The following is a 25,746-nucleotide window of genomic DNA, read 5'->3' as shown; positions in this document are numbered from 1 at the left end:
CTACCATCCCATCTGCTTAGATACAGCTTTTTCATTCAACCTATTATCTAGAAATAAGAGCCAACCGGGAAGCCTGGATCTGAACCCAGATCTGAGTGACTTTGTAGCCTGGATCAATTTTTATTTATTTTATTTTATTTTATTTGTTAGATATAAGAGGACCCCTTCATGTGTACAAGGAGACTCTTATCCTTAAAGATTCCCATGTGAGATTTTCTGTAACCAGAAGATTGCACTTGGGCAGACATGGAAGGAAGAGGAAGAGTTGTCCATGATTGTACCCTACTCTTCCATGTCTATTGCAGTGAAAGTATTTCTATGAGTTTTTGTATGAAATCAAGCGGGAAAGGCCCACAAAGCATCAGATACAATTAGTTAACCTCAGGAAGAGGTAAAAGAAGCCTTAAAGAGTATCCTAATCTTCTTTCCCCCCATTACATTCTCACTGCCTTTTGGTACTCACTACCATTTGTTTTGTTCTGGTCATTGAAGCAGTTTGTTGGATCTGATTAATCCATTTCTCCGTGAAAACCTGCCTGTCTTAATCCACGAAGTACTGGGAGCCTAAAAGGTCCCAGCAGAAACTCAGCCAGGCCATTATCAATAGCTCACATTCAAGCATAAGATGAACCTATCTTTCTGTCTTTTCTGCAGATGTTGTGCCTGTAAAAGGAGACTTTTTTACGACTTCTTTCCGGCTGAAGCTGGCAAATAGGGATCTGATGGGTTTGGCTACACCAGGCCCAGTAAAACATACACAACACTGCTTCCAAGCAGGATCTCTTCCTATAGATCACAATCAACAAGAGAAGAAAGCTGCCATTGTCATTATATTTCCTGTCATGATCAGAGACTCCCCTTAGCTTAAGGAACAGAGGTAGAGAGAAGGTGGCTCTTCTGAGATCATGTATCAGATTTATAGGAAGTCTCACCTGAATTATTAAATAATGCTGGTCCCTACCTTTGAGAAGGTCATGGCAGACCTCAGAACTCGTGGTTTTAGTCTTATCAGCAGGGAACACCTGGACATCATGTCCTAAAAGAAGACACTGCCAAATGAACAGTTGGATGTGGTTGCAAGTCAGCAGGCAATGCCTACACAGAGCAAGTTCACCACCTGCCTGCATCAGGCAGGCTTGTTCTTTCCATCTCATTTTAAGCCATTTCAGTTTCTTGGTTCCTTTTCATTTTAACCACTTCTGCTTCTCTGCCATCTCTAGGTTCTCTATGCTCTGAGAATGGGATTTCACTGACCAAGTGGCATCCTCAATATCAGAGATGGTCGCTGGGTCTCCTTCTACGATGATCAGAGAAAAATGGACAATTCTTGGGTGACAATCATTTCACCCAAAAGCAGGATGGTGAAATATATAGTCTACACTCTTAAGAATGCTTATTTGCTCCATTAAGTATGAGAATTTGTGGCTCTAATGACATATCTGTATCATAGACATCTAAAATTGAGTGAGTTGCGTCCCACTCTGGCAATGCTTTGGGGAACTATATGTGATCTTATAGTGAGCTCAGAAGAGATAGATCAAGCTGCTTCACCCTTTCTTCCTCTTAAATCTTGCTGTGCAGGGAGAAGTGGCTCTCCTGAGGATAGGAAACTGTATTTTATGTGTAATTGATTTGGAGTTCCTTAGAGCTCTGTTCACCCATCAATGCCCAAATGGCCCTGTCCTGCAGGCTGCAGGGATGGAGTTATAAGTTATGCCCATTAATAATGAGTTTCAGACTCAGTCATCCTAATAAAGTGAACTCACAGTCTTCTTTGCTTCTATTTTTTGGGTGTAGCTATGCCAGTTTTTCTCTGTGATAGACACACACTCCACACTCTGCATTGAGAAGCACTGTGAATGGAGAGGCTGATGGTGAGGGGAGACAAGATCTACCAATAAAACTGAATTTAACAAAATCTAGACAGATCCTTTTGGAAAGTGAAGCCCTTCCATCCCCTCTTTCCCTGTAATCCACCTTTAAAGTAATAATTTGTCTTCAGATTTGGAAATTTATATTTCAGTATCTATAGTTAGACTACATGAAAACCCCCATCAGTAATTCCCTGCAACTTTGGTAGAGCTGGAACTAAATGGTCTTTTAAGATCCCTTACAACTCAAGCCATTAAGTGATTCTAGCAGGCATGATTTACAAGAAGTGTAAGAAGCACTATGCTGTGAAGATGGATAGACAGAATAGGAGGCATGAGGGTGTTGCCCTCTGTGTTAAAAGGTGGATAGGCTGCAAGGTGCTGTCTCTGAGAAAAAAGTCAGGAACAGGATGAGAGACTGTGGGTTAAGATGAAGGATAGGATCAGTAAAAGACAGCTGGTGGTCGAGGTGCCATTTGATCAAGGGGAGCCTGTTGACAAGACCTTGCTTCATCTGCAAGAAGTGCCATGCTTGCACGCTCTTATCCTTTTGGGTGATTTCAACTACCTGGATATATCTGCTGGGAAAAAGTATAGTGAGCTGCAAGTGATCCAGGAGACTCCTGTAGCCCTTTGATGTAAGCTTTCTGGTTCAGGTATTGAACAGGCTGACCAGGGGTGAAACATTGCTGGACCTGATGCTCACCAATGCAGACGAGATCATTAAAGACACTAAGATATGAGGCAGCCTGGGCTCCAGTGACCATGTCCTGATTGAGTTCCTGACCTCACAGAATGTGGGCCTGGCAAAGAGTGGAGTCTGGACCCTGAAATTCAGGAGAGTGAACTTCAGCTGTTTAAGGAATCTTTGGATGAGATCTATGGTTCCTAGGAAGCTGTCCTTAGAGACAAAGAAATAAGTGGAACAAAGCTGGCTACTATTTAAGGATGCCATTCTGAGAGCACAAGAACTCTTTAATCCCTTAGAATAATATATCAGGCAGGGGAGGCTGGAAACCAGCATTGCTTGGGAAGGACCTGCTGGTCAAACAAGGGAAGAATAGGGCAAGTACAGGCAATGGAAGCAAGGACGTCACAGCATTCCAGTATTTAAAAGGGGATTATTAACAGGAGAAAAATTAACTTTTTACACAAGTAGATAATGATAGGACTAGGGGGAATGGTTTTGAACTAAAGGAGGGAAGATTTAGGTTATATAACAGGGGGAAGTTTTCCACTGAGAGAGGGGTGAGGTGATGGAACAGATTGCCTAGGGAGGTTAAGGGTGCCCTGTTGGTGGAGATGCTCAAGGCCAGTTTGGAGGGGGCCCTGGGCAGCTTGACCTAGTGCTTGATCTAATGATTGGCAACCCTTCCTGCAGTGGATCATCTGAAACTTGATGATCCTTGAAGTCCATTCCAACCCAAACCATCCTATGATTCTATGATTCTAAGTGGAGAGACACAGATATTTGCTCACTACAAGGATACCTGGGACACAGTGAGCTTGAACTGCATTTTAGATTATATATGCATCTGAGCTAAGTCCGGATGTGAAGAGCTGAGATATTTGCTTTGGAGACAGTTTCTGCAGCTGGTAAGTGCTGGTGCTAACTAGTTGTGTTTGGATGCTAGCTAAAAATATCTCACAGGTGCATTGTGGTTTGTAAAGTGTGTGGGCTTTGCCTGATCTACACTTGATCTCACTAAACAACTTGGCCAGTAGATGTTGCTCTTGGCTCGTATTAATGTGCTCAAAAAAGACGTATCCAACCTGAGACATTTGGGGGACCATCTGTAATCGCACAATGCTGATCTGTCTCACCTGGATTTTTTTTATTATTTTTATTTTTTTGGCCATCACTGGCCATCTTGGGTGGCCACAAAGGGAAATAAAATAGAACACAACTCTTCAGGCAGCATTCACTCGTAATTAGTAGGTATAATTACTGGCTGTTGTTTACCATGTGCTACTTGAAAATTGCTGGACAAGAACTCAGTATTTCGGGGTGGGGGTGGGGGGGTGGGGGTTTGGATTGTATTTAGGAGAAAGGAGAGAGAAATTCTGGGAGTAAACCATTCTGAGAGATTGGAGTCTATCAGGTACTGGTCTGGGGGATGCAGGGAACTGAGCTCTCACTTCAGGTTGCCTACCATGCTCGTTTTGTGCCACGGGGATCACATTTATGAGGGCTTCAGATGTCCTGAAAAGAGGAGTGGAGATGTGGACTGAACATCATTCCTATTCATGTGGCTATCTGGATGGGTTTAGACATATTTCCAGGTTCATGGAGTCTTAGAGAAAGAAATAATGATGCCTCATATGCTGGCTCTCCATCCTAAACTCTCCCTGTCACTATCAGTTAATAATAATCTAACCACTCTTGACTGCTCTGCGTACCAGAGGTGAGAAAAAAAGAGGCAGAGAAATTTTCTGCTAGTCTCCATCTTCTATTCTTACATGGATTCATTTCCACTCAATATTGGAACATGTTTTGGAAGGAGGGAAAATAATATCTGTGGTCTGATCAGGGTTCAACCATTTGTGCAGACAATTTTATAGCTCATAGATGTTTGCATTTTCTCACATAAAGAGAAAAGTTAATGCACATGATGTTTAATCAGAGAACCACAGAATTGCAGGGGTTTGAAGGGACCTCAAGAGATCATCGTGTCCAGTCCACTTGCTAAAGCAAGGTATATACAGTAGGTCGCACTGGTAGGTGTCCAGCTGGGTCTTGAATTTCTCCATAGAAGGAGACTCCTCAGCCTCTCCAGGCAACCTGTTCCAGTGTTTTGCCACCCTTACGGTAAAGAGGTTCTGCCATATGCTAGTATAGAAATTGCTATGTTCAAGTTTTAGGCCATTACTCCTTGTCCTGTCTCTACACACCACCAAGAAGAGTCTGGCCTCATCCATTTGTCTCCTAGCTCCCCTTAGAGGAACACTTACCAGATTCCCCCTCAGTCTTCTTTTCCCCTGGCTGAACAGACCCAGGTTACTCAGCCTTTCCTCATATGAGAGATGCTCCAGGCCATGTTTATATTTGGTCAATAATGTGTAAACAGTCTGAATCTCTGTGCTGTTATACCCACTCTTCTCTCCCTATGCACACCCTTATTACTCACTCTGCAGTACCAATCACAGCAGCATTCAGGTACTATCTAATGCAGGCTCTTAGGATCAAGGATTGATCCCAGGATAGCTTTCGCTTTATTCAAGACCCTTTAACACTGCTGGAATATAAATGGCAATTAATAAGAAAACAAAAAGTGAAAAAAAGATCATTTTCTAATGCTTAGGTAAATGCTGAGACTTCCTGGCATCTTCTCAGCATCTGTGTTGACATAATTAATACCCTGACAGATGATACTGCTACACTTGCTCACTACTGTGCCTTCCTTTCCTTGAGCAGATCCTCTCCCAGAAGAAGGAATTTTATGAGAAGGAACTGTTTTAGATAGGATTCTCCTTGGTTTCTGTTGGTTAAAGCTTATTGGTATCAAGGCTAGGCTTAGCATACCATAGATTAGAATAATGGAATCGTAGAATCATAGAATTGTTTGAGTTGTAAGAGACCTTTAAAGCTTATCTGGTCCAACTCTCCTGCAATGAACAGGGACACCTACAGCTCCCAGACACAGAACTGCTGCCACTGGCTACTTAAACTGTAATGAAGCAGTGTAGTGGCAGCATGTGATTTGGGTACTTCTGATGTACTTCTTAGACATACCTTTGCCTTCCTGCTGGATTGTACGCTGAGGTCCTGGTTGTCCAGAGGACTCATCTGCTGTCAGATGAGCCAGCCCCAGGTTGATCTGCATGTACCTCACTGTCTCATTTCCTACCTTTGACAGTGGTGGGTTCACAGAACCATGTTAAATCATTTTCAAAATATTCTAATTAATTTGAGCATCAAATAGAGCTCAAATAATCATCAGAACACAGACGAATAGCAAGCAGAATGCAAACACTGACTATTCAGTATCAGATGAAGCAGTGAGGCTTTGCAAAGACCAGAGAGTGAAAGACTTACTGGGTAATTTCAAGGTTTGTGATGCCAAAAACCTGACCACCTACCAGATGGCCTATTGTAATACGTATCCCAGTGATGAAGGAGATACTTGTTTAGGAAAATAGCCAGCAACAGGATTTGAAGTGCTTTGGAAGTAGCTTGGTAGACCAGCATGGAGCTCAGATACTTATGGGGAGGTGAAAACTTATATTTATTTCTCTGCAGCCCGTGTTTGCATATAGGGATAGATTGGTCAATATATGCTACACAGTGGCTCTCATTTTTTATACTTCTTTAGCACTTCCAATATCTATCAATCAAGTATAAACTCCATGCAGTGTCTTCCCAGCCAAAAGCTGCATCCCAGTAGAAACTTTGGAACTTCAGTTAAATCTGATCTTTCCCATCTTACAGTGTCTAAACATTTATTTTTCTCAACACCTTTGAGAATTGTATGTCTAGGAGGAAACTGCCTAACCATCATAGTTCCAGCTGTGTATTAGGAGTGGATATCTTCTCCCACTCTGCACCATGATTCAGCCAGGTACCTAGAACCTGTATAAAAGGGAGAAATGATCCTGCATCTCACTGCTTGTTTTGTTGTACTGTTTTACTCTATTTGGTGTATGGGTTCTGACTGAGAAGGTAAAAAGTCAGAGTCTTAACCCTCATCTTCATAATCTCTCTTGCTGCAGTAATACCATCACTTATCCTGAACATCTCTCATACAAATGTGCTCAGTATTATCTTCTCCTGCCACTGTATCCTGTGGCACTAAGTCCTACCACTCTCAGCCTGTTTCCAGGCATTAATATATAACACCATTTCTGACTCCAGTGAGAGTGATCGACCCAAGAAAGTGGGCTTGGATGCTCACCAGTGCAATGTAATTTCTCATCCCAGCCAATCTAGTTCATACAGTGATTCTCCCCAGAGCTGTTTTGTATATGGGTATCTCTTTACAGCAAAGTGATCTCATAAGCCATTTGGCTATGTAGTCTTTATTGACTCCCAGCTTTGGGTTCTCCAGACAGACTCCTCTCTACTCTGCAACATAACTTTTAGACATACATCAGCATAGAAGTGTACAGCTATCTCCCTTAGAGTTTTGTACTAACCTAGGCCAAGAAATACATGACCCATCTATTCTGCCTATTTCATCCCTTGAAAAGAAATCTTAATAAGAAAGAAACCACACAAAAAAACCCCACAAACCCAAAGTCTACTCCCTCCTACAATTAAAAACACTAAAAATGTGTCAAAGGATGAGCTGGTAAAGTCAGCCTTTGCCCAGCAAGGAAGGGAGGATTAGCATTTTCTCACTGCAGGATGAGTGTAGCTGACATCTCCACAAAGGAGAGGACACCGAGGACAGGAATACCTGCTGACAACCTGCTTGTTCACCATCTTTCCTCTGAGGTGCACACACATTGATTGCTTTCATGTGGTTTTCAGCCACCTCTATTCTCCTTCCAGGCAAAATCCTTATTACTGACATCTCTGTATGAAGAGGGTTTGGCTGTTCATATCAAAATGTCATTAAATATTTGGTTGAATAACTGCCAAGGCAGCTGCACTGGAGTTTGCGTTGTGTCTGCAGAATGGTGTCTCCTTGGCAAAACCACTCTGATCATGACATGCCTGACTCAGTTTTGATATTCCAAAGCCATTTGAATGTTGTCCTATTCTAGGTGACCTTGCCAGAGCAGGAGGCTGGACCAGATGGCCTCTAGAAGTCACTTCCAATCTCAACCATTCCATGATGTTGTGATTCTGTGATGCATGGGTTCTCTGGTGGATTTATGCTTTGTTCTCCCTTAAGATGTTTAACATAAAGAAAATTTAATGTCTGTCTATGTTGTACAGCAGGCCCTCTGTGATTCTGCAGGCACGTCCTTTAGCTTTTCATCTCCCCTGTGTTCATGATTGTAGATGCTGTAACAGTATAGCCCTGTCTTGCAGGGGCTCTTGTAAGGATAAATATATTGGAGCACATGGAGAATTGAGATACTGTGTTCCTGGGGACCACAGAAATCCTTCAGCTGGAAATAGCACTCAGGAAACAAACTAAAGTTACATTGGGCTTGCAAAGCTCTGGGTGTTAGAACGTGTCATTGTGTTTATGGGTTTATTTGGAGTTCTGAGAGGATTTTATACAGAAGGGTGAAAACAACTCTGGGGAAACTGAGGTGCTTCAGACCAGGGTAGATGGCACATGGCGTAAAATTTCTTGTCCTTCTTTGATTTCCATTTTAATAAACTTTAATGCAAATAGGTAGTGACATGCACATCAGAAAAGGTTTCAGTCAACTTGGGCTACACGGTTATATTATAATGTGTTCATCTATTTATCTCTGTACAGAGGCATGCGTGTGTCTATGCTAATATGTCCCCTCTGTGCTTTGCACCAAGGTCTGCAACAACGTGAAGAAGCAAACAGTGTGTGAACTCAGCTCTGATGTGATTTATGCAGAATCAGAGAGGTTCAAGGCGGGGAAGCATTTCATTCCTCCCCAGTGGTGCATGCTGGATTTTATCCTTACAAGTTTGTTCTCTGATATTTTCCCTGTTCTGCTTTGAAATAAGTGAAGTGATGAAGCCCCTACGGCTTCCTTAGAGGAGGACTATTCCACAGTCTTATTTGATTTCTTGCTCCAAACTAAACATTCCCTTTCTCATTTCCCTGTCCACCTCCCCCATAATTTCCACATAAATAATCCATCTTTATCCCTAGTGTTTCATTTGCAGGGATTCATGTAATAAGCACAGCCCTGTGCTGGGTTTCCTTGAAAGCTGAGCACTGTGGCCTCATTTCCATCCTTAAACGATTCACAGAACAGGGGGAGACTGAACCTGGTCTTAAAATGTTTTTCTGAACAGGGACTTGATGCCTTCATCTGGAAAGACAGAAAGCACTTGTGAACATAACAGAAATCAATTTCAGCTTTAGCCATTTTGAAAATCACACCACTTTTTTTTGAGTTTTCAAAAGTGAGTGATACAAGCGATCTTTGGATGGTGGTGGTACATAGTGACCTGATTTCTGCATACCTTCATGGAAGGGATTTATAGATGTAAAGTTAAAGATAGGAAGAAGTCAAGAAGCTGGAAAAATATCAGAAACCGCCTTGTTGTCCAGATGCTACACGTTGCTTCTCTTGATATTTTTCATGTTCAGTGTTAAGAGTTTGACATGTTCCACTAGTTGAACCTACACAGCAAAAGCAATATGATTTTGTGCTCTGGATACTTTGGTCTTTCCTCCTCAGGATGCAAGAAAAAGCTATTATAATTATAGAGTTGAATAGAGGGAAACACATTCAGAATGGAAAATATAATCCTAACTGCAGATCAATGCTTCTGTCTCAAATCTCCCTTATCTATCTCACTGGTGGGCCCATATTGAAATCTGCAGTTCTTCCAACACAATCTGCCTTGATCTGCCTTCTTCTCATTAATCATCACATGGAAAACTTTAATTCCCAAACTCTTGTTCCTACATTCCTTTTTCTCTATATGAGAATAAGTCATAGAATCATAGAATCATAGAATCATGGAATCATAGAATCATGGAATCATAGAATCATAGAATCAGAGAATCATAGAATTGAGTTGGAAGGGACCTTTAAGGCCATCTAGTCCAACTCCCCTGCAATGAACAGGGACAGGATTTGAAAGAGATTTTGAAAGAGATTGTACAGAAAAGCTAGAATGAATGATTTTGCTTTCTTGGGATTTTGGGTGGTTAATTATGATATTGGTGCTTACAATCTGTGAAACTATAACACATAATATTGGGTTTATTGTTGAAAGAGAAGAGAATGAACCACTTGAGCAACTCACTTGTGCTGCTATGTGGCCTCATCACGCGGGCATCAGAAAGGGACATCTTCCTGAAAGAGTTATTTCCTGGCTTGCACAGAGGTATCAAATTGAAAGCATGGCTCTCCAGGGGAAGATTTCTGCTTTGTATAATAGAAAACTGTCTTCAGAATAGTCCCTTCTGGACTTGTTTTCTTCTTGACATATAAGAAAAGGTAGCTATAAGCCCCTATGGAGCATCTCTTTCTCTTTCCCCATTGTATAAGAAGTTTAGATAAGACACCTAACTTTCACATACAAAACAATCTCACTCTTAATCTTCTTTTAACATCTTTACCTCTTCATTTCCATAAGCAATATAATTATTTTTTTTCACACAGCCTCAAGCTGGTGATGATTCCCAAGCCTTTGGGACTCCCATGATAAGTCCACTAAAAATAATTCCAGATGCTGTACACGAAACTGTGATGGCTTTATGTAATCTCATCATGTTTTTTTCAGACATAAGATGTCCTGCCAAACAAAAGTATCTGCAGCTGTGGTCATGCAGAGGTTAAATTAAAGAAGAAAAAGCCAGAGATAGATGTAGTGTGTCAGCAAAGACCTTTTTCCTGTGCTCTGTTAATTGGCTTGTGTTGATTCCTTAGTTGGTTTTTTTTGTTGTTCTTCGTTTGTTTTGTTGTTGTTTTTTCCGTTGTCACTGGCATCTAATTTAAGGCATTGCTGTTAAATTAAAAGGCATGATTGACTGACTGGTGTCTGAGACACATCACAGCTGTCAGCTGCAAAGATAAACTCTAGATTGGGATGCAAATCTTCCCAAAGATCAAGGGTGTTTGTATGAGGCTTCTAAGTGAAGCAATCTCTGTTATTTTGCAGTAGGAAAAACCTATTCTTTTGGCATCTCCACTTAAGATTCAGAACAAGAAATAGGAAATATGAGCTTAAAAGTTGAGTCTGACCATCTTGAAAGTTTCTCCATTTAACTGTGGAGAATTAGAATGCATTGGGTCAGCCTAGCGTGAAAAGTAATTTGTTTTAGTACGTGATCATGATAAGAACTGACTGAGAAGGATCAAAAAGCTCTTTAGAAATTGGATTAAAGGCCTCCCTGAATGGCAATCTCCAGGGCACTCGAAACAGTCTCATGAGCTTCAGCTTCATATGCAACAGCTGGCTTCATGAAACTCGTATGAGGGGCTAGCTCTGCTCTCATAAATGAAAAATAAAAGACAGACCTTGATATAGGATTGAAGTTATGGCTTCTGATTGTGGTAGGAAACTCTGGAAGTAGAAATGTAAGCCACAGCTTACTCCAGCTAGAGAGAACAAAAGTGCAGAATGAGGAAGGTCTACAGGCCTGCAAGGCTGCAGCTGAGCAAAACTTTGCTAAATAGAAACTGGTTGGGCATATGACCTTCACAGGAGTCAGTGCCTTTGAAAAGTAAAATCCTTCATAAAGCAGTTGTAGCAGACTCATTATTTTTGGATTAAGGACAGATGGCAATTCAAGCCACATCGATCAGCAGGGTGCAGCAGTTCATTGAAAGCTGATGAAACAGGACTCCAGGGGCAAAGGGGACTATCTGCAAAATGTCCCATTAGCTTCACTGGGATTCTGCTTTGTGTTTCACCTCACACTTGCTTTTTGGCATCAGTGAGGTCTCCTCCAAACCCACACTTGATATATAAAAAGCAACAGAGCAAGGAAGTTGTGTGAAAACTAAGTTATATCTTTTATGAGAAGGGGTGTCCATGAAGGGACATCCCTTTGATTGCGGCTCAGTGAGTCATTCTTGATGAACTGAGCAACTAAATATGTATGCAACTACTACAAGGACAAAACTGCATGTTTCTCCTCTGTGGCATCTGCAGTGGACCCAGAGCTTTTGTCTCCTTCCTCCCTCACTTCTCAATGTGTGTCCCTCTGGAAAATGTGCGCTAGATTGAAAAGGATGATCTTCCCTGATAGAGATGTCCCATTCATTGGTCAAGGGTGGTGCTCCATTGCTGGAATCTCTAAACAAGCTCAAGGTTCTTTTGTAGAAAAATCTAAGATAGAAGAGTGGTAATGAACTGGAACAGGCTGCCCAGGGAGGGGGTGGAGTCATCGTCCCTGGAGGTTTTCAAGAAATGTATAGATGAAGCACTGAGGGATGTGGTTTTAGTGGGCATGGTGGGAATGGGTTGATGATCTGGATGATCTTAGTGGTCTTTTGAAGCCTAAATTATTTTATGATTCATTTCTTTGTTGCCACAGTTCAGCCATTCCACAGCTGTGGTCACTCATTCACTGGCCATTATCCAGCAGTACCATTCCATTTCCATTCCAGATGCTTTCACATAGTGAAAACAGAAGAGCTGAATGTTTTACTCATGACACAGCACTTCTTTTTCTTCCTCCAAATGGGATGGGTATAACTTCATGTAATAGGCCCTTAACTGCTTCTTTACAGCACCACTAAAAAAGACAAATCACTTGAAACAACAAATGACTAGACCCAGGAAAAGAAGAAAGATTTCAAAAAGTTTATCTGACAGCCAATAAACAGGATAGATAACATGCAGTATTTCATTTGTCAGGACCATGGGGCAACCTGATGATAAAAAAGGACTACACCATAAAGTGGGGAATACCTTTGTCTTGGCTGTAAATGCCTGTGCTGATTTAGTAAGTGCGCTGGTACTTCTACTCCAGCTTCTCTTTAGTACTCACAGATGGGATGAAAACTGAGGAAGGAAGTTACCTAGCCTCATAAAGAGATCTCATTCTGGTTAAAGCTTTGAAATCATGATGGTTTTTATCTTATACTGACTGGACCAGCCCTTGCTGCTGATAAGCAGAGTATGAACAAGTCAAAGTCAGGTGTCTGCACTATACTCCTCTACCCTTTATTGAGACTAGGCATTACGTTTTTCTGTATACTTTTTAGGGATTAAATGCCTTCATAACAGATTACATCCTGAAATGCATGCCTGTTTGAATATTCCTTCATGATAGACAAGAAGTTTCGATAACTGGTTTGTGTTTGCTTTGCTTACAAACACTGCATAAAATAACCTTCTAATACACTGGAGCACTTACATTTTGTCACAAAAAGCACCCCAAGAAGAAAAAACTTAGCTAAAGATTATGTGCAGCTGCACTCTCCATTCTCCAGCCCCACTCCTAATCTTTCAGGAAGAGGAAAGAAAGATATCTTAAAAGGGCAATCAAAGAGTTTATTAGCTTTTAAATGTGTCTGGTTACAGATGCCCTATTGATCAGCTCAACTGAGGCATCAGGATATCTGCCATTATGCCATTGGCCTCTCTTGCAGCTGAAACACAATCTATCTCCCATCAGGGAACAGGAGAGACAAGCCTATTTCCCTACACTGTTTAGAAAAGAAACCAGCAGAGAAAGTGACTTTCAAGGGAAAGACCATCTCCTTGAAGAACAAGTATTTATTGTGTGCTTATAACAATCTATACTTCCCACTGCTTCCAGGATGCCTGAGCCACTTGTCAGAAGGTTCACAACCTGTGTTTCCATCCTGATCTGTTTTCCTAAGTTATTCTCGTTACTGAGTATTTATACCGCTTCACTCAACATTGTGAAGGATGCATGTATTTATTCTCACTTTGTCTTAAGAGCAAAAAAATTGAGCTTGGCTAGGCTGGTCCCCCTGTTCATGGAGGAGGAATAAAACTGCAAGAGGAAGGAGGAAATCTTTCATAGTCCATGCAAATAAATGGAAAAGTGTTCCCAAGCACTATGTAAAACTGGATTAGACCATGAAATTAAACTAATTTCATGATTAAGATGATTAAGAGGAACAAATCTGCAGGAATCTATGATAACTACACAGGGAATGAAAAGATGATCCTTGAGCTCCCTTCCAACCGATGCCATTCTATGATTCTATAGCAGTTTGTAAGCGCATCATTCCAAGCACAGGCTTAGGAAGAGTATGAAAGAGTCTAGGAGGTGTTGACAGGTTGGAACTGAGATGATAAACTGGTCCAGCCAAGCTGTGGGAGACAAAGTAACCCATTTCCCAATGTTTGACTAAAGCGCAGGCAAATGGGGATGAGATTTATGTTGTTCCCTATGAAATAAATGAGTTCTTGACACCCCTCCCACATCTCTTCATGCTGTGGGGGGAGATGATTATCTGCCTGCCCCTGTGCAAGAATTTGGTAGTAATTCCTCCATATTCTTAACTAGTACCTGGATAGACTGTTAAGGACCCAATTTCTGCAAGACAGAGATGGTCTCCTAACCAAGATGAGTAGGGAGCAGTGGAGACCACAGCTCATAAAGCAGATGCAATCTCCACTGCACCATAAATCGCAATGTAGAGAGGCTAGAACACCTGAAATTGAGAATATATATCACATCAAAGACCAAAGTTAAAGGTAGAGGATAGTTGAAGAGAAGTCAGTGAAAAGTAAATCCTTCTTCTTTCCTCTCCTATATTTTGTCTCTCTGTGTGGTCTGCCTATCACATCCTAAGACATCTTGCTTCAAGGCCTTGGAAGTAGGTGCATCACAGGGTCTGTAGGTCTGGCTTTGTCTACCATGACACTGAAGCTGACAGGGATTTTCTGGATTTTGCCCAGGTGGTTGGAACACATGGTCGGCTTGGGGTGACTGCACCAAGGACTGCGGGGGAGGCCTGCAGACCCGCATGCGTACCTGTAAGCCCCTTCCCAATGAAGGCCTGGCCTGCGAGGGAGTCCTGGAGGAAGGACGTCTGTGCAATAGGAAGGCGTGCAATAGTAAGTGGAGGCATGTTCCCCTGCACGTGTGCGAGCGGGTCACTCTTCTCAAGAAGGTCGCAGTCCCATAGCTGTAATTAATGAAAGGCAGTGACTTATGAATGGCTCAAGGGAGCATGCAGCACCTGCTGTGCATGATCCTGGCCTTCCCTGCTTGTTTAGCAGTCACACGTGCACATGCATACATGTTGACCTGTCTTACAACACATGTCTGCAGATTCCACAGAATAGAGGTTAATCTACAGGTATCCATAAGCAGACTTAAACCAGGTATTCATAGACTGCTGCAAAGCCTGCCACAGATGGCAAAACATATGCCCTAAGGACATATCTTTGACAGTTGACCTCTTAAGCCAATAAGGCATAGAGCTAAGAGAGACTTTAGTATTGCTTCTTCCATCCTCCTCTGGCTTAGTTCACCTTCCCAGTCAAGTGTACTGTTGCTATGTGTTTCTGTTACAAAATGAAAGCCTATAGCACTTAGACATGGCCATTAGATGGGTTTGGGCAAAACACATGGCCTGACCAAGACAAATCTTTTACATAGGCCTTGCTCTCCTCCTAACACACAATCTCTTTCCAAGTCCTCTTCTCCAGGGGGCAGTGGGCAGACTGTCAGCACTGATACTGATGAGCTGAGATGGTGACCTGTGGCACTTTCATTCCCAATGCTTCTTTTGCGTTAGCTGAGTAGAGAGGAATGTGGAGGAGAAGAGCAACATCAGAAGTGTCTCAGCCCAGAAAATTCTAGCAAATGGCTGCTTATAAATATTCACTACTTTTTGTTTCAATTTTGTAGTAGAAAATGTTTGAATAACTCCTCCAGCTAGGCAAATAACTGGGGAGAGTTCAGTAGCCTTCAAACGCGGGGAAGTGTCTCCTGATAAAGAGGAAGTTCAAATAGAGGGACATAAATATATTCCTCTAATGAGGGCTAAAATGATTTCATGAATTTTTTAGCATTTCCATAAATTTAAATCATGTTGCAATTAGATTTTTTATTTTTATTTTTCAAAATGAAACCTTCTGGTATATTGAACTTAATCTCCTTGACTCACAGCTCCTAATTTTCCTCTGAGGTTCACCCACACTAGGGAAATTTATCTGATGTCCCATGTGTTTGCTGGTGATTCTGGAGTTGTAATGAAGCTGGGGCTTAGAGCAGTGAAGGTGAGAGTGCATCCATCCATTGCCAAGGACCTGGAAGCTAGACCTGAGTGGAGGGCCCAGTTCTAGAACTGGTTGCACCTGAATGGAGCTGGATGAAAGAACACATTGGTCTTGCGTCTTGCTGGACATGGCTCTGAATGAGAAGACACAAAGAATCATGGAATATCCTGAATTGGAAGGGATCCACAGAGATCATCAAGTCCAATTGCTGGATCCACACAGGACTACCCCAAAATCAAATCATATTTCCGAGAGTGCTGTCCAAACAGTTCTTGAACTTCAGCATGGAGTGAATCTGGAAATAGCATTATGAGCGGGTAGAGAAGGCTGTGTGGCTGTGGTCATTTTTGAGACATGAGAGCACATAGTAAACAGGTAAAAAAACTCTTTAAGAGTTCCATTCCTATGCTGGATAAATGAGGGAGGATCTCAGATCTAGCAGATTCTTTTCAGCACATCCATTCCCAGCCCTGATCATCTTCATGTCTCTGCCTAAGACTCCTTTTATTCCTTCACATGTCTCTTGAACTGAGATATCTTAGGATGGACACAATTTCCAGGTCCAGCACTGAGCAGGGGGCATAATGTCTTCCTTTAGTCTGCCCCAACCTTTGCTCTTCTTCATGCTGGATCTCCTGTGGTTCCTGCGACAAGGAAGGGGTGAAGGCAACTTCCACTTCCACTTATTCTGTAGAGCAGAGCACTGAAAGGTTAATCACTATGTACTCACTACTTATTTACTTACACTTTTCTAAAGTGCAGCACTCAGTAAAGCTGATCCTAAGTGCAGGAAAGGCTGATTGTTCCCAGGGGGCTATGATTCAATAAATTATTTCACTTTTCTTCCTGTCCCCTTCCCATTACACACCCAGTCAACTCCTGCTCCAATTAAAGCGCGGTTAGTTCAGCTTAGCTTATTTGGGAATAAAGGATCTCAAACTATGTTGAAAGCCCTAGTTTAGAAGGAGTGTGCATCCACAGCATGAGGCAGCACAAATTGATTTACCCCTTTGAAATCAAATAAAATGAATTAATTCTGATTAATTTTCCCAAGTGCCTCTTTGCAGGCAAACTGCTGAGACCCGTTGTGATGCTTTCATGCTAATAAACTTGAAAACATTTGAAGGAAGATGTGAACAATTATTCTTTCAGGAGCACTTGCCTGTGCACGTCTTGTCCTACCTCAAGATAAACCTGCATCTCTCTGTGTCTATGCTAGCTATGCAATTAGCTCCATGTATGTATCCCTTGTTGCCTTTGGAGCCATGCCCAAGACAGATGCACTTTTTATTCCTTGAAATAAAAAAATAAAAGGTGGCCCATGAAAATGTAAAATATTTGCACTTTTCCTTCTCTTCTTGAAGGATTTAGGAGTAGATTAGAAATCCATCTGTTTTAAATTTTCCATTGTTGTCACACTGACTTCTGCTCATAGGTTTCCTAGAGATGAGTAGGGCGTTCATTCTTCTACTTGAATTGTTTTCTTCCTAAATGTTCATTTCATTTTGCAGTTAACTAGATCTGAATTCCTTTAAAAAATTATAATAATGTGTATGTGTATATATCCATATTTAAAAAACAAAAAGAACTGGGCGGAAGTACTTCTTCATTTTAAATTGTGCAGCACATTAATACCTTGTAATAACACCTGACTAGCTCTCTAGATATAGCGATGTGGCTGAAACCTGACTTCTCTAGTAGAAAATAAACAAACAAAATTGCCCTTTTCCTTGACCAAAGATCTATCTGTAATCCTGATAAAGAAGCAAAGCAAAACAGGGATAAGTGCTTTATATTTTTCTCACTGCTGTGTGGGTCACTGAAAATTACTGAAGAAATGTGTTATCACCAACTAAAAAGTGAAATCAGTTGCTGACCAAGCAAGTTATGTCAGAATAAGACAGAAATTACCACCACCTTCAAAATGAGGGCAAGGCCATCTCTTTTTAGTTTCTCTTTCCTTGTTTCTGTCAAAGTGGCTCATAAGCTAGTGGCTGATTAGAAAGTGTATTTCAATACCAGCAGCCAGAGGAGAGTCTGAACCAGAGCCTCAGTTTGAAATGGCATCTGGAGCAAATGCTCTCACTCAACTCTCTGGAGCAGCTGAGACGAATGCTTGCGGATGATCTATGAGAATTTCATTGGTTGTTTTCTTTTCCCTGGCCATAGCAAATGTGCTAGAGGGATCAAACCCTTTTTATCACCCTACTGCCAACCTCTGTCTTCATGAGCTGCACTGGATGGATCTTCAAGCAGACCCCAGCATGCAGTGATGGGAGTGGTAGCTTGCATCTTTTCCATGAGGTGTGACTGAATGTGGTTGTCAAATTGAGGTGTGTCTGTATGGTTCCCAGGATGAAGTCTGAATGCACTGTCTGGAGATGCTAGTGCTGTTTGAAATCACTGCAAAGGCACATCTGAATGTCTCTACAGATGACCCTTTCGTGGGCTTAATATTTTCCCACTTGTCTGGTCCACAGTCTTAGCTCTTTTTTTGTAAAGGAGTCTCTTGGTTGATGAACATCATCTGGCTGGATTTCCCCAGGGATAAAACTCAAATGCAAAGACATATGAGCCAGGTAAATTATCTCCATGGGCAAACTCCAAAGCTGAAAGCACTAAAGAAAATTTGCTATGAGGGCTTATCCCACATCGGAAAGGAAATGTTAACAGCAACCTGTCTTGGTCAGAGCTATTTTCTGTGGCAGCTGCTCAGCTCCAGAAGCATAATCTGAAGAACAAAAGTCGCTGCCTTTTGTAACTCTGATTTTTCCATGCTAGAAACAGAGAACCTGACAAGAAGTCCTCAATCTTTTGGATTTGACAAGGAGCTGCTGCTTTATAGAGGGAGACGACCAACCAAAGCATGATAGCAAATGCTTGTAAAGGAACTTCTTGGTCCACCCACTTGGATGGAAGAGGCAACACACTATGCTTAAATGCTAATATCTGTGATTGCTGATGACCTTGAACACAGAGTGTCCTGGAGGGGAAGAGAAGAAGACAAGAAGACAGGATGATGTTCAAACCAGAGGAGGGATGCCCTGGACCTGTCCCTGGTGCTGAAGTCAAGGAGCTCTGAAGAAATACAAGAAAAATCTGATCTAGCAGTGGCTTGCATTGATTCTTGGAGAATGGCAATTACTGAGGAGCCAGCTGAAATCCTGCCATCCTATCTGGCAGAAGCAACACAAAACCATCTGACATTTATGAATATGCAGATTGGACAGTTAGGTCTCTCCTAGCCTCGAAGGGGAGCTGTTGCATCCTACCCTAAGGTGCATCATGACATAAGTACAAACCCATTGACCTGTGCAGGTTTCCATTAAGAAATGAGACCAGAATCTGGTCTTTCAGCTGTTTTAACTATTAGGAATGGGAAGAATAGTATGTTCCACATAACAGTGGCAAGGCTGGGTCTCAGTCTTGTTCTCTGCTCCCCCTGAATTTCATTAAAAATTGCTGCAGTCACAGAGCTGAAATATCCCACGTGTGTGAGCATCTCTGTTCTCCACATGTCAGGCTAGAATTCATTTTAGACTGGAATTGCTTCATTGCTTCTTGTCCTCTATGTACCTGAGATACTTTTAGCCCATTTCAATGTGTTTTTTTTAATCTTTTTTTTTTTTCCTTTTTTTTTTCACTTCTTGCTGTCATCTGTCTTTTCATTCCCACTCTCCCAGCTTGCCTGAAGAATTTTAAAAATGCTGCTATTTTCTTCCTCTCTCCCATTTGGGGGATGAATATTGAGGGAAGGGTGTGTATTTCTGATGAGACACACTTGGATGTTTGAGACTTGGCCCACAAAGACACGAATTCTCTGCATTCCATTTTTTCCCATCATCTGTATTTCAAGGTACTGACACATTACACGTTCTCACCAGCAGTGTTGATTACCAGCCTCTTCTTCGCACTACTACTGTCACTTCAAGATCATCCTCTCCATCCACGTTATCCATGTTCTTCCAAAACCTCAAGTGCTTGCAAGTGTTTGCAATTTTTCTTGTTTGCCCCAAGGGCATTATTTCTCTAGCTCTCCTGCTAGTCTTCTCCAAGGGGCTGGATAATTCCACAGTTTGCCATTCCCTATACTGTTTGGACGTCTATGTCATCTGTTGATCCCAGCATTACTCTTCTCCTCTGACCCTGCCGTGGGAAGCAAGTTGCTGAGATCCAGACAGTTCCCTACTGCCTTTATTACATGGCCCTGTAAGGTTCAGGCACATAAAATCCACAGCAAAGAGTCAATTGAACCAATTTGGCTTTGTGTACAAGAGAACTGTCATCTCCCTTCTTCCTTCAGAATCACAACTGATTTTCACCTATACTTGAAGTAATCATCCAGTCAAATCTAAGCAATGCTCTGTGCTGAATGAGGCTTGACCAACCTCTCTGTCACACCATTTCTGAAAGGAAGACATCCTTCCTCTGCAGCAGAGACTCTGACTTAGGCTTGGAGGAAATCCTTGATGGAGTAGTCTTGGGGCAAACCATCAAGGTGACATGTTCAGCTGTTGGACCCAGTTACCTTTGTTTAGGATGAGAAGGAACAGTGCAAGCATGTCATTTCTGTAGGAAACCATGCTTCTCTCTGAGAACAGGATAAATCATTAGATGTCAGTAATGTGGAGACCAAAGAGCTGGTGGGAGGAGGTTCAAGGTATCAGGGTTGCATTTTATTATTATTATGTTCTTTTATCTTTCCTTCCTTCTGTCCCATCTTCTGTCTTTCTGTCAATCCATGCTCACTGATCACTTTTGAAATACTCAGTCTCATGTTTCTTTGTCACTTCCCTTGCTCTTAGAAGCTGACAAATCCATCTAAACTCCTCATCTCCCTTTAGCTGCTCATGCCTTCCTTCTCCTCCCAGTCAAAATGAGTCTCTGGGAAACCTCCGAGACTTACAGCAGATGGAGATTTTGTTGGTCCTTGTGGTTTTGATGCTTTCATGAAAATAAGTAAAATCAGAGCATACTAAGGTGTGTGAGTGTAGTCAGCATGGGTGGAGGAGTGCTGCAAATGGATCAGCATTTGGGATGTCTCCCATATCACAGAGAACACAGCACTAGTTTTAGCAAACTCAGGACACTGGATATAGGGAAGGTAGTTAGCATTTTTGTAAACCAAGTATCTTATGCAAAGGTCCCATGACTTCCTAGATGTAAAAACATGTAAGATATGGGCCCTTTTTATCAATACCATTGATTACAGAAGACAAGTGACTGCCCCATCTTGCCCCCTCCAGCCAGCAGCCGGCAACCAGTCAGTGCTGGGAAGGTTTCAAGGAGTTGATGTGGTCTATTCCTAGGTTTCTTTGAGGATTTGGGTTGCAGGTAATGGGGAATAACATAATTTCACTAACTAAATGGGTGTTTTCCATGAACAAAGCTGCTGAATATGAAGTCTGGCTCCTGAAAGGAACTCTGAATCATTCCTCTCCCCACTCTGCTTTTCCTTTTTGGATGGCAGTAAAGACTCCTGCCACCACAACGAAGCTTCATTAACCTTTATTAATTTTCCCAGGGTTCCAGGATGATATTTGTCACCATTTCATTTCTTGGCAGTTTGTACGTCTTGAAAAGGTGTCTGACTGTTTTTACCTCCTTGGGGAAAAAGGCCCTCTGTTTTGTACCTGCTGTTTGGAAACAAACTGGTTGCCAGATAACAAATTACTTGGACTCAGCTCTCCATTATTCTGTATGACTCCATTGGAGTCAGCTGAGCTCTCCTGATTTACAGTGGGTAGTACTGGTGGGTGGGATTCAGTTGCTATTGCTTCATTGGTTGCCTGTTTACTAGGGAGGGCATGTATTTGTGTAAATCAAGGTTGCCACTTGCCCACAGCTGAGGAAAACCTGAGTCAAATTTCAGTTTCATCTGTGGCTAGGAATACCACAAAGGATGTAAATGCAAAGCTGGCAGCATTGTGGGTTTGGAAAGCAGACGGGTGCTTGCTATTCATCAGGAATGAAATGTTTGTACAGGGAATGTATTGGTTATCTACTGATTTCAACAGCATGGCCTTCAGTCAGAGACCTTTGCTGATATCTTTGCACTGGAATTAAGAACTTTGCTCTTCCACATAGGTTGAGAAGATGCCCAGTGTTAGCTCTGTTGGACTATAAGCTGCTCTGTTGATACCAGACCTTCAGCTCTCCTTGTTGCTTATGGTAGGGTAGAGTCTGGGAAGGAGACATCCTTTTGAGCCATTCCTTTCCTTTTCACCTGCCCTCACCTGCCTGCTCCATGCAGCATTTTCTGGATACTCTACTGTGCGTTGCTAAGTAGATATCACTTGCAAGGCAGAGTATTCCACCAAAATATACTGCAAATCTTCACCATGGATCTCAAAACACTTTCAGGGCTGACAGTATTCATTGTCAGCACACCTGAAAAGATTAAACAAGTGCGATGAAGAGTGCAGACACCTTGGCAGTTCATTGCAATTAATTAAAGATCAGGCATAAAGGATCATATTCCGCATGGTCCCATGTCTTGTGATAAAACATGGGAATGAACTGCCAGCCAGGCCAAGTCTTGGTGCAATAGCTGGCTTGGTGCAATAGCCCTGGGGGCTGCTGGTGGCCAAGGGTACTGGGGTTGGAAAGCAGGTGGTCATGTCAGCGGAACATTGCAGGTCACTGTTGTTTATACATGTAACCTTTGTAGTGAAAGATCTTGCAGAGTGAACCAAGGTGTATTTACATGACCCATTACCTTGCCATAGCCAATGGACGCTATAATTCCAGAAGCCAATCGCTGAGGTCCACAGATAACAGAAAGCGAGAGGACACTGATGAACTGCAGCACTACGGGTACCCTGCACCTCAAATAGGTAAGCTCTGACCTACCATGACAGACTCTGGACCAGCTGCCCTGTCCCTACACATCCCAGCTGAGCTGGAGTGCCTGCAATGACTTGCTTTGATGTTTCAGTGACCCACTTAACCAACCTTTTTCCTCCCAGGATAGCGTGGGTTTACCCAGCAAGTCACACACTGAGCACTCAGTTCGTTCCCATCCCATTGCTCTGATGGGTTTTGTATTGTTGCTGTTAACCAAAGAAGGCAAAAATGGTTAGACAAAACCTCTAACCGGACCATGCTTCTCACAGACTGCTTCTCATCACCCTGCCTACTTCTAAGCCACTGCTTTGTCTGAACTACCTAAACAGCCATGGTTCATTAAGCCAAAGCTGACCTTACTGCAATACAGCCTCTTTGCTGATGTCCATGTCATGCCTTCCCATTCACCGTAGAAGGAGGTGTGCAGGGCTTGATGGGGAGAGAGCAGTATTGCTTTCCTCTGTTATCAAGTCTTTAGCATAGTGCAAGGATTTGTATCTGTTAATTTCTATAGTAGGAACTTCCAACCATCTGCAATCAAATAAGAATAAGATACAATAATGTCAAATTGTGTGATCTTGGAAGGGGAGAAAGAACAGGGCCTGGATATAGGCCTGGTCCAATTTGGTTTTATGCTGCCCCTTCACAGCTGCCTTTCATGGCAGGAGCTCAGTGTATTGTGGCTCTTGGGTAACGCAAGGTGTGCTTATCCTGGCTGCAGGTCAAAAATCATTGCCCAGTGGCCTTGCAAACTGTCTGTGCTAGTCTAGAGAGGTTTTGGAGGGATGGTTTGAGGAGCAAGAGCTGTGACACTGATCATAAGTGAGAAGGGGTCATATTCTGGTGTGTATCAGATGTGCTGTAATTCAACTCAGTGTGCAGCAGCAAGCAGTGCCAGAAAGCAGCACTGTGGTGCAGAGGCTCTGAAGGTGACCTGGCAGCAGGCGAGGTTATAAGGATGGTCTGAATCTTATTGCAACTCTGCACTGAATCTGCTCCCCCTGCCTGCAGTAGCACTCGCTGTTGTCAAAAAGCTGTAGAGAAAGGTGGGCGTTGATATTACTGCTACCTGGTGAATGGTACAAATCAGAGTGAAGGGAAGTCAATCCCAGGTGATGTAGTGCTGATGTAGCAAAGCTGATTTTGGCTATGGTGCCATCTTGAGTTTAGCATGGGCTGGAATATCATAGAACCATAGAATGGCTTGGGTTGGAAGGGATGCCTTAAAGATTATCTGATTGCAAATTCTCTGCCCTGGGCAGTGTTGCCACTTACCAGATCATGTTGTTTGAAAGGCCATCCAGCCTGGCCTTGAATGCCTCCAGGGCTGGAGCATATACAGCTTCTCTGGGCAACCTGTCCCACTGCCTCACCATCCTTTGAATGAAGAATTTCCTCCTAACATCTAATGTAATTCTCCCCTCTTTCAGTTTAAAAGCCTTGTCCCTTGTCCTATCACTATCTGCCCATGTAAAAAGTTGTTTTCTCTCCTGATTATAAACTTTCTTTAAGTAACCAAGTACACAAGGCTGTACACAGTGTCTTCATGGAGCCTGTTCTCCAGGCTGAACAAGTTTAGCCTCCCCACCCTGGCTTTGTAGAAGAGGTGATCCAGCCCTCTAGTTGTCTTTGTAGCATTACTCTGGATTGCTCCAGCAGCTCCATGGCTTTCTTGTGCTGACAGCCCCAGGCCTGGGAGCTGCAGGCTGCCCTGCAATGAGTTCACCATACCCCTGCTGCTTTCCCAGGAGCATCAGCTGTAGTCAGGTTGTTTGAGGTGATTAGGATGGAGGAAATCATAGAATCATAGAATCACAAGGTTGGAAAGGACCTACAAGATCACCTACTCCAACCGTCCTCCCATTACCGCTGCTACCACAGGTAATGTGTATGTAAAATGTATGTGTATGTAAATGTAAAGACCAGACAGAAACTACAGCCCACATTAGGATTAGACTATGAAGCTGGGGATACTAAATACAAACCACAAGTCTTCCCTAGCAGTTAACACAGTTTGAAGGGGGTAGACAATTTGAAATCTATATGAGACCTAGAAAAACATGAAATATGAAATATAGCTGATGCCAGCTACATGGACCAGGGATGAGGGGGAAGCTCTGCTTAGCAGAAGACCAATATTTTCTCCTGCCAGCTCTTTTCAGCCCTGGTATCTAGGTCCTATGGACTGTGGCACAGTTGTGCTGTAAGCTGCAGTGACGCTGGCTGCCCACGTATCCCTCCCATCCATAGCACAAGAGTGACATCCCAGCAGGTCCCTGGCATGAGTCCTCCCAGATCATCCCACACATATATTCCAGGAGACTTTTGCCAATGGCAGGATGTGAATGAAGCAGAGGCAGCACGTGGTGAGATGTCAGATGGATGGGATGTGCCAGAAATAAAGAGATGCTGGCGGAGGGATGGCAGCAATGTGTCGCTCAATTAATGCTGAGGGAGAAAGTGTCATGGAGATGCTGCAGGCACTGATGAAGACCCTACAGCCAGCTGAGTTCTCTAATGCTAGATCAGTTACACTTAGGGTTGGGCAGGTGCTGGAAAGGATCCTGAATTTCAGTGCTACAGCTCCATGGAGCAATGCCCAGAGTCTCCTCTTCTGTGACACCTGCTGGGCCATCTCCAGCTACAAGAGAGTTGCTGTGGGAATGTAGGAATGCTTCTCATGATTAAATGGGCATGTTGGTAATCGGTCAGTGGTAGAACTAGATAATCTTAGTGATCTTTTCCAACCTTAATGATCCTAAGATTATACAGTAGTTTTGATGATGATCAATATTTCTCCTTCTCTTGGGTGGAGAATGAGAGAGCTTGCCCTAATGCTAATAGGTTCTGAGAGCCTCTCATGACTGAGTCTGTCATAGTTTGAAATGCAGTTATGTTTCTGTAAGGACTGAGACTTGACTGGACATGGTGTCCTAATAGGTTTGTATAAATCCACAGCAAAACTAAAGCTCTATGAAAGTGAGTTACATTAATGATTTAATATACAAGGGTCTGTGCAATCCTTGGGAGGTGATAATTGAGGAGCTTTGCCTCTACAAAGTCTATTATACTGTAGAAGTGAAAAAGACAAAAAATACAAGGGCAAAGAAGGAGAATAGGTGGAATTTGGGTCAAAGATGGGATTGATTCATCTAGTGACACAGTAACTATTGTCTGGATTTGGAACTTGCAAAAGCACAGCCAGGCCTGAGTAGGGAGGTGGTGTGATGGCAAGCCATGAGTCATTCATGGAGGAAG

The 25,746-nt window shown here is 42.6% G+C and overlaps 1 protein-coding gene across 4 annotated transcripts in view; it reads left to right on the top strand.

Moving 5' to 3' along the window:
- The window catches only part of ADGRB1 (adhesion G protein-coupled receptor B1), a 263,519-nt gene that overhangs the window by 98,561 nt on the left and 139,212 nt on the right, over positions 1-25,746 (top strand). For 3 of the 4 annotated variants that reach the window (XR_014942377.1, XM_032442930.2, XM_015856457.3), the window contains exons 3-4: positions 14,314-14,472; positions 22,371-22,478. Coding sequence is in view for 3 of the 4 variants with exons in the window: in XM_032442930.2 (XP_032298821.1) it covers positions 14,314-14,472; positions 22,371-22,478 (267 nt within the window). In the remaining variant the exon portion in view is untranslated. The remainder of the gene's footprint in view (positions 1-14,313; positions 14,473-22,370; positions 22,479-25,746) is intronic. The other variant, XM_085536883.1, reaches the window with a different exon arrangement.

The sequence above is a fragment of the Coturnix japonica genome, chromosome 2, assembly GCF_054131305.1.
Source record: "Coturnix japonica strain WE chromosome 2, WE-NBRP24, whole genome shotgun sequence".
Taxonomy (NCBI): domain Eukaryota; kingdom Metazoa; phylum Chordata; class Aves; order Galliformes; family Phasianidae; genus Coturnix; species Coturnix japonica.
The sequence above is the reverse complement of the archived record's forward strand: the minus strand, read 5'-3'. Positions and strand labels throughout refer to the sequence as shown.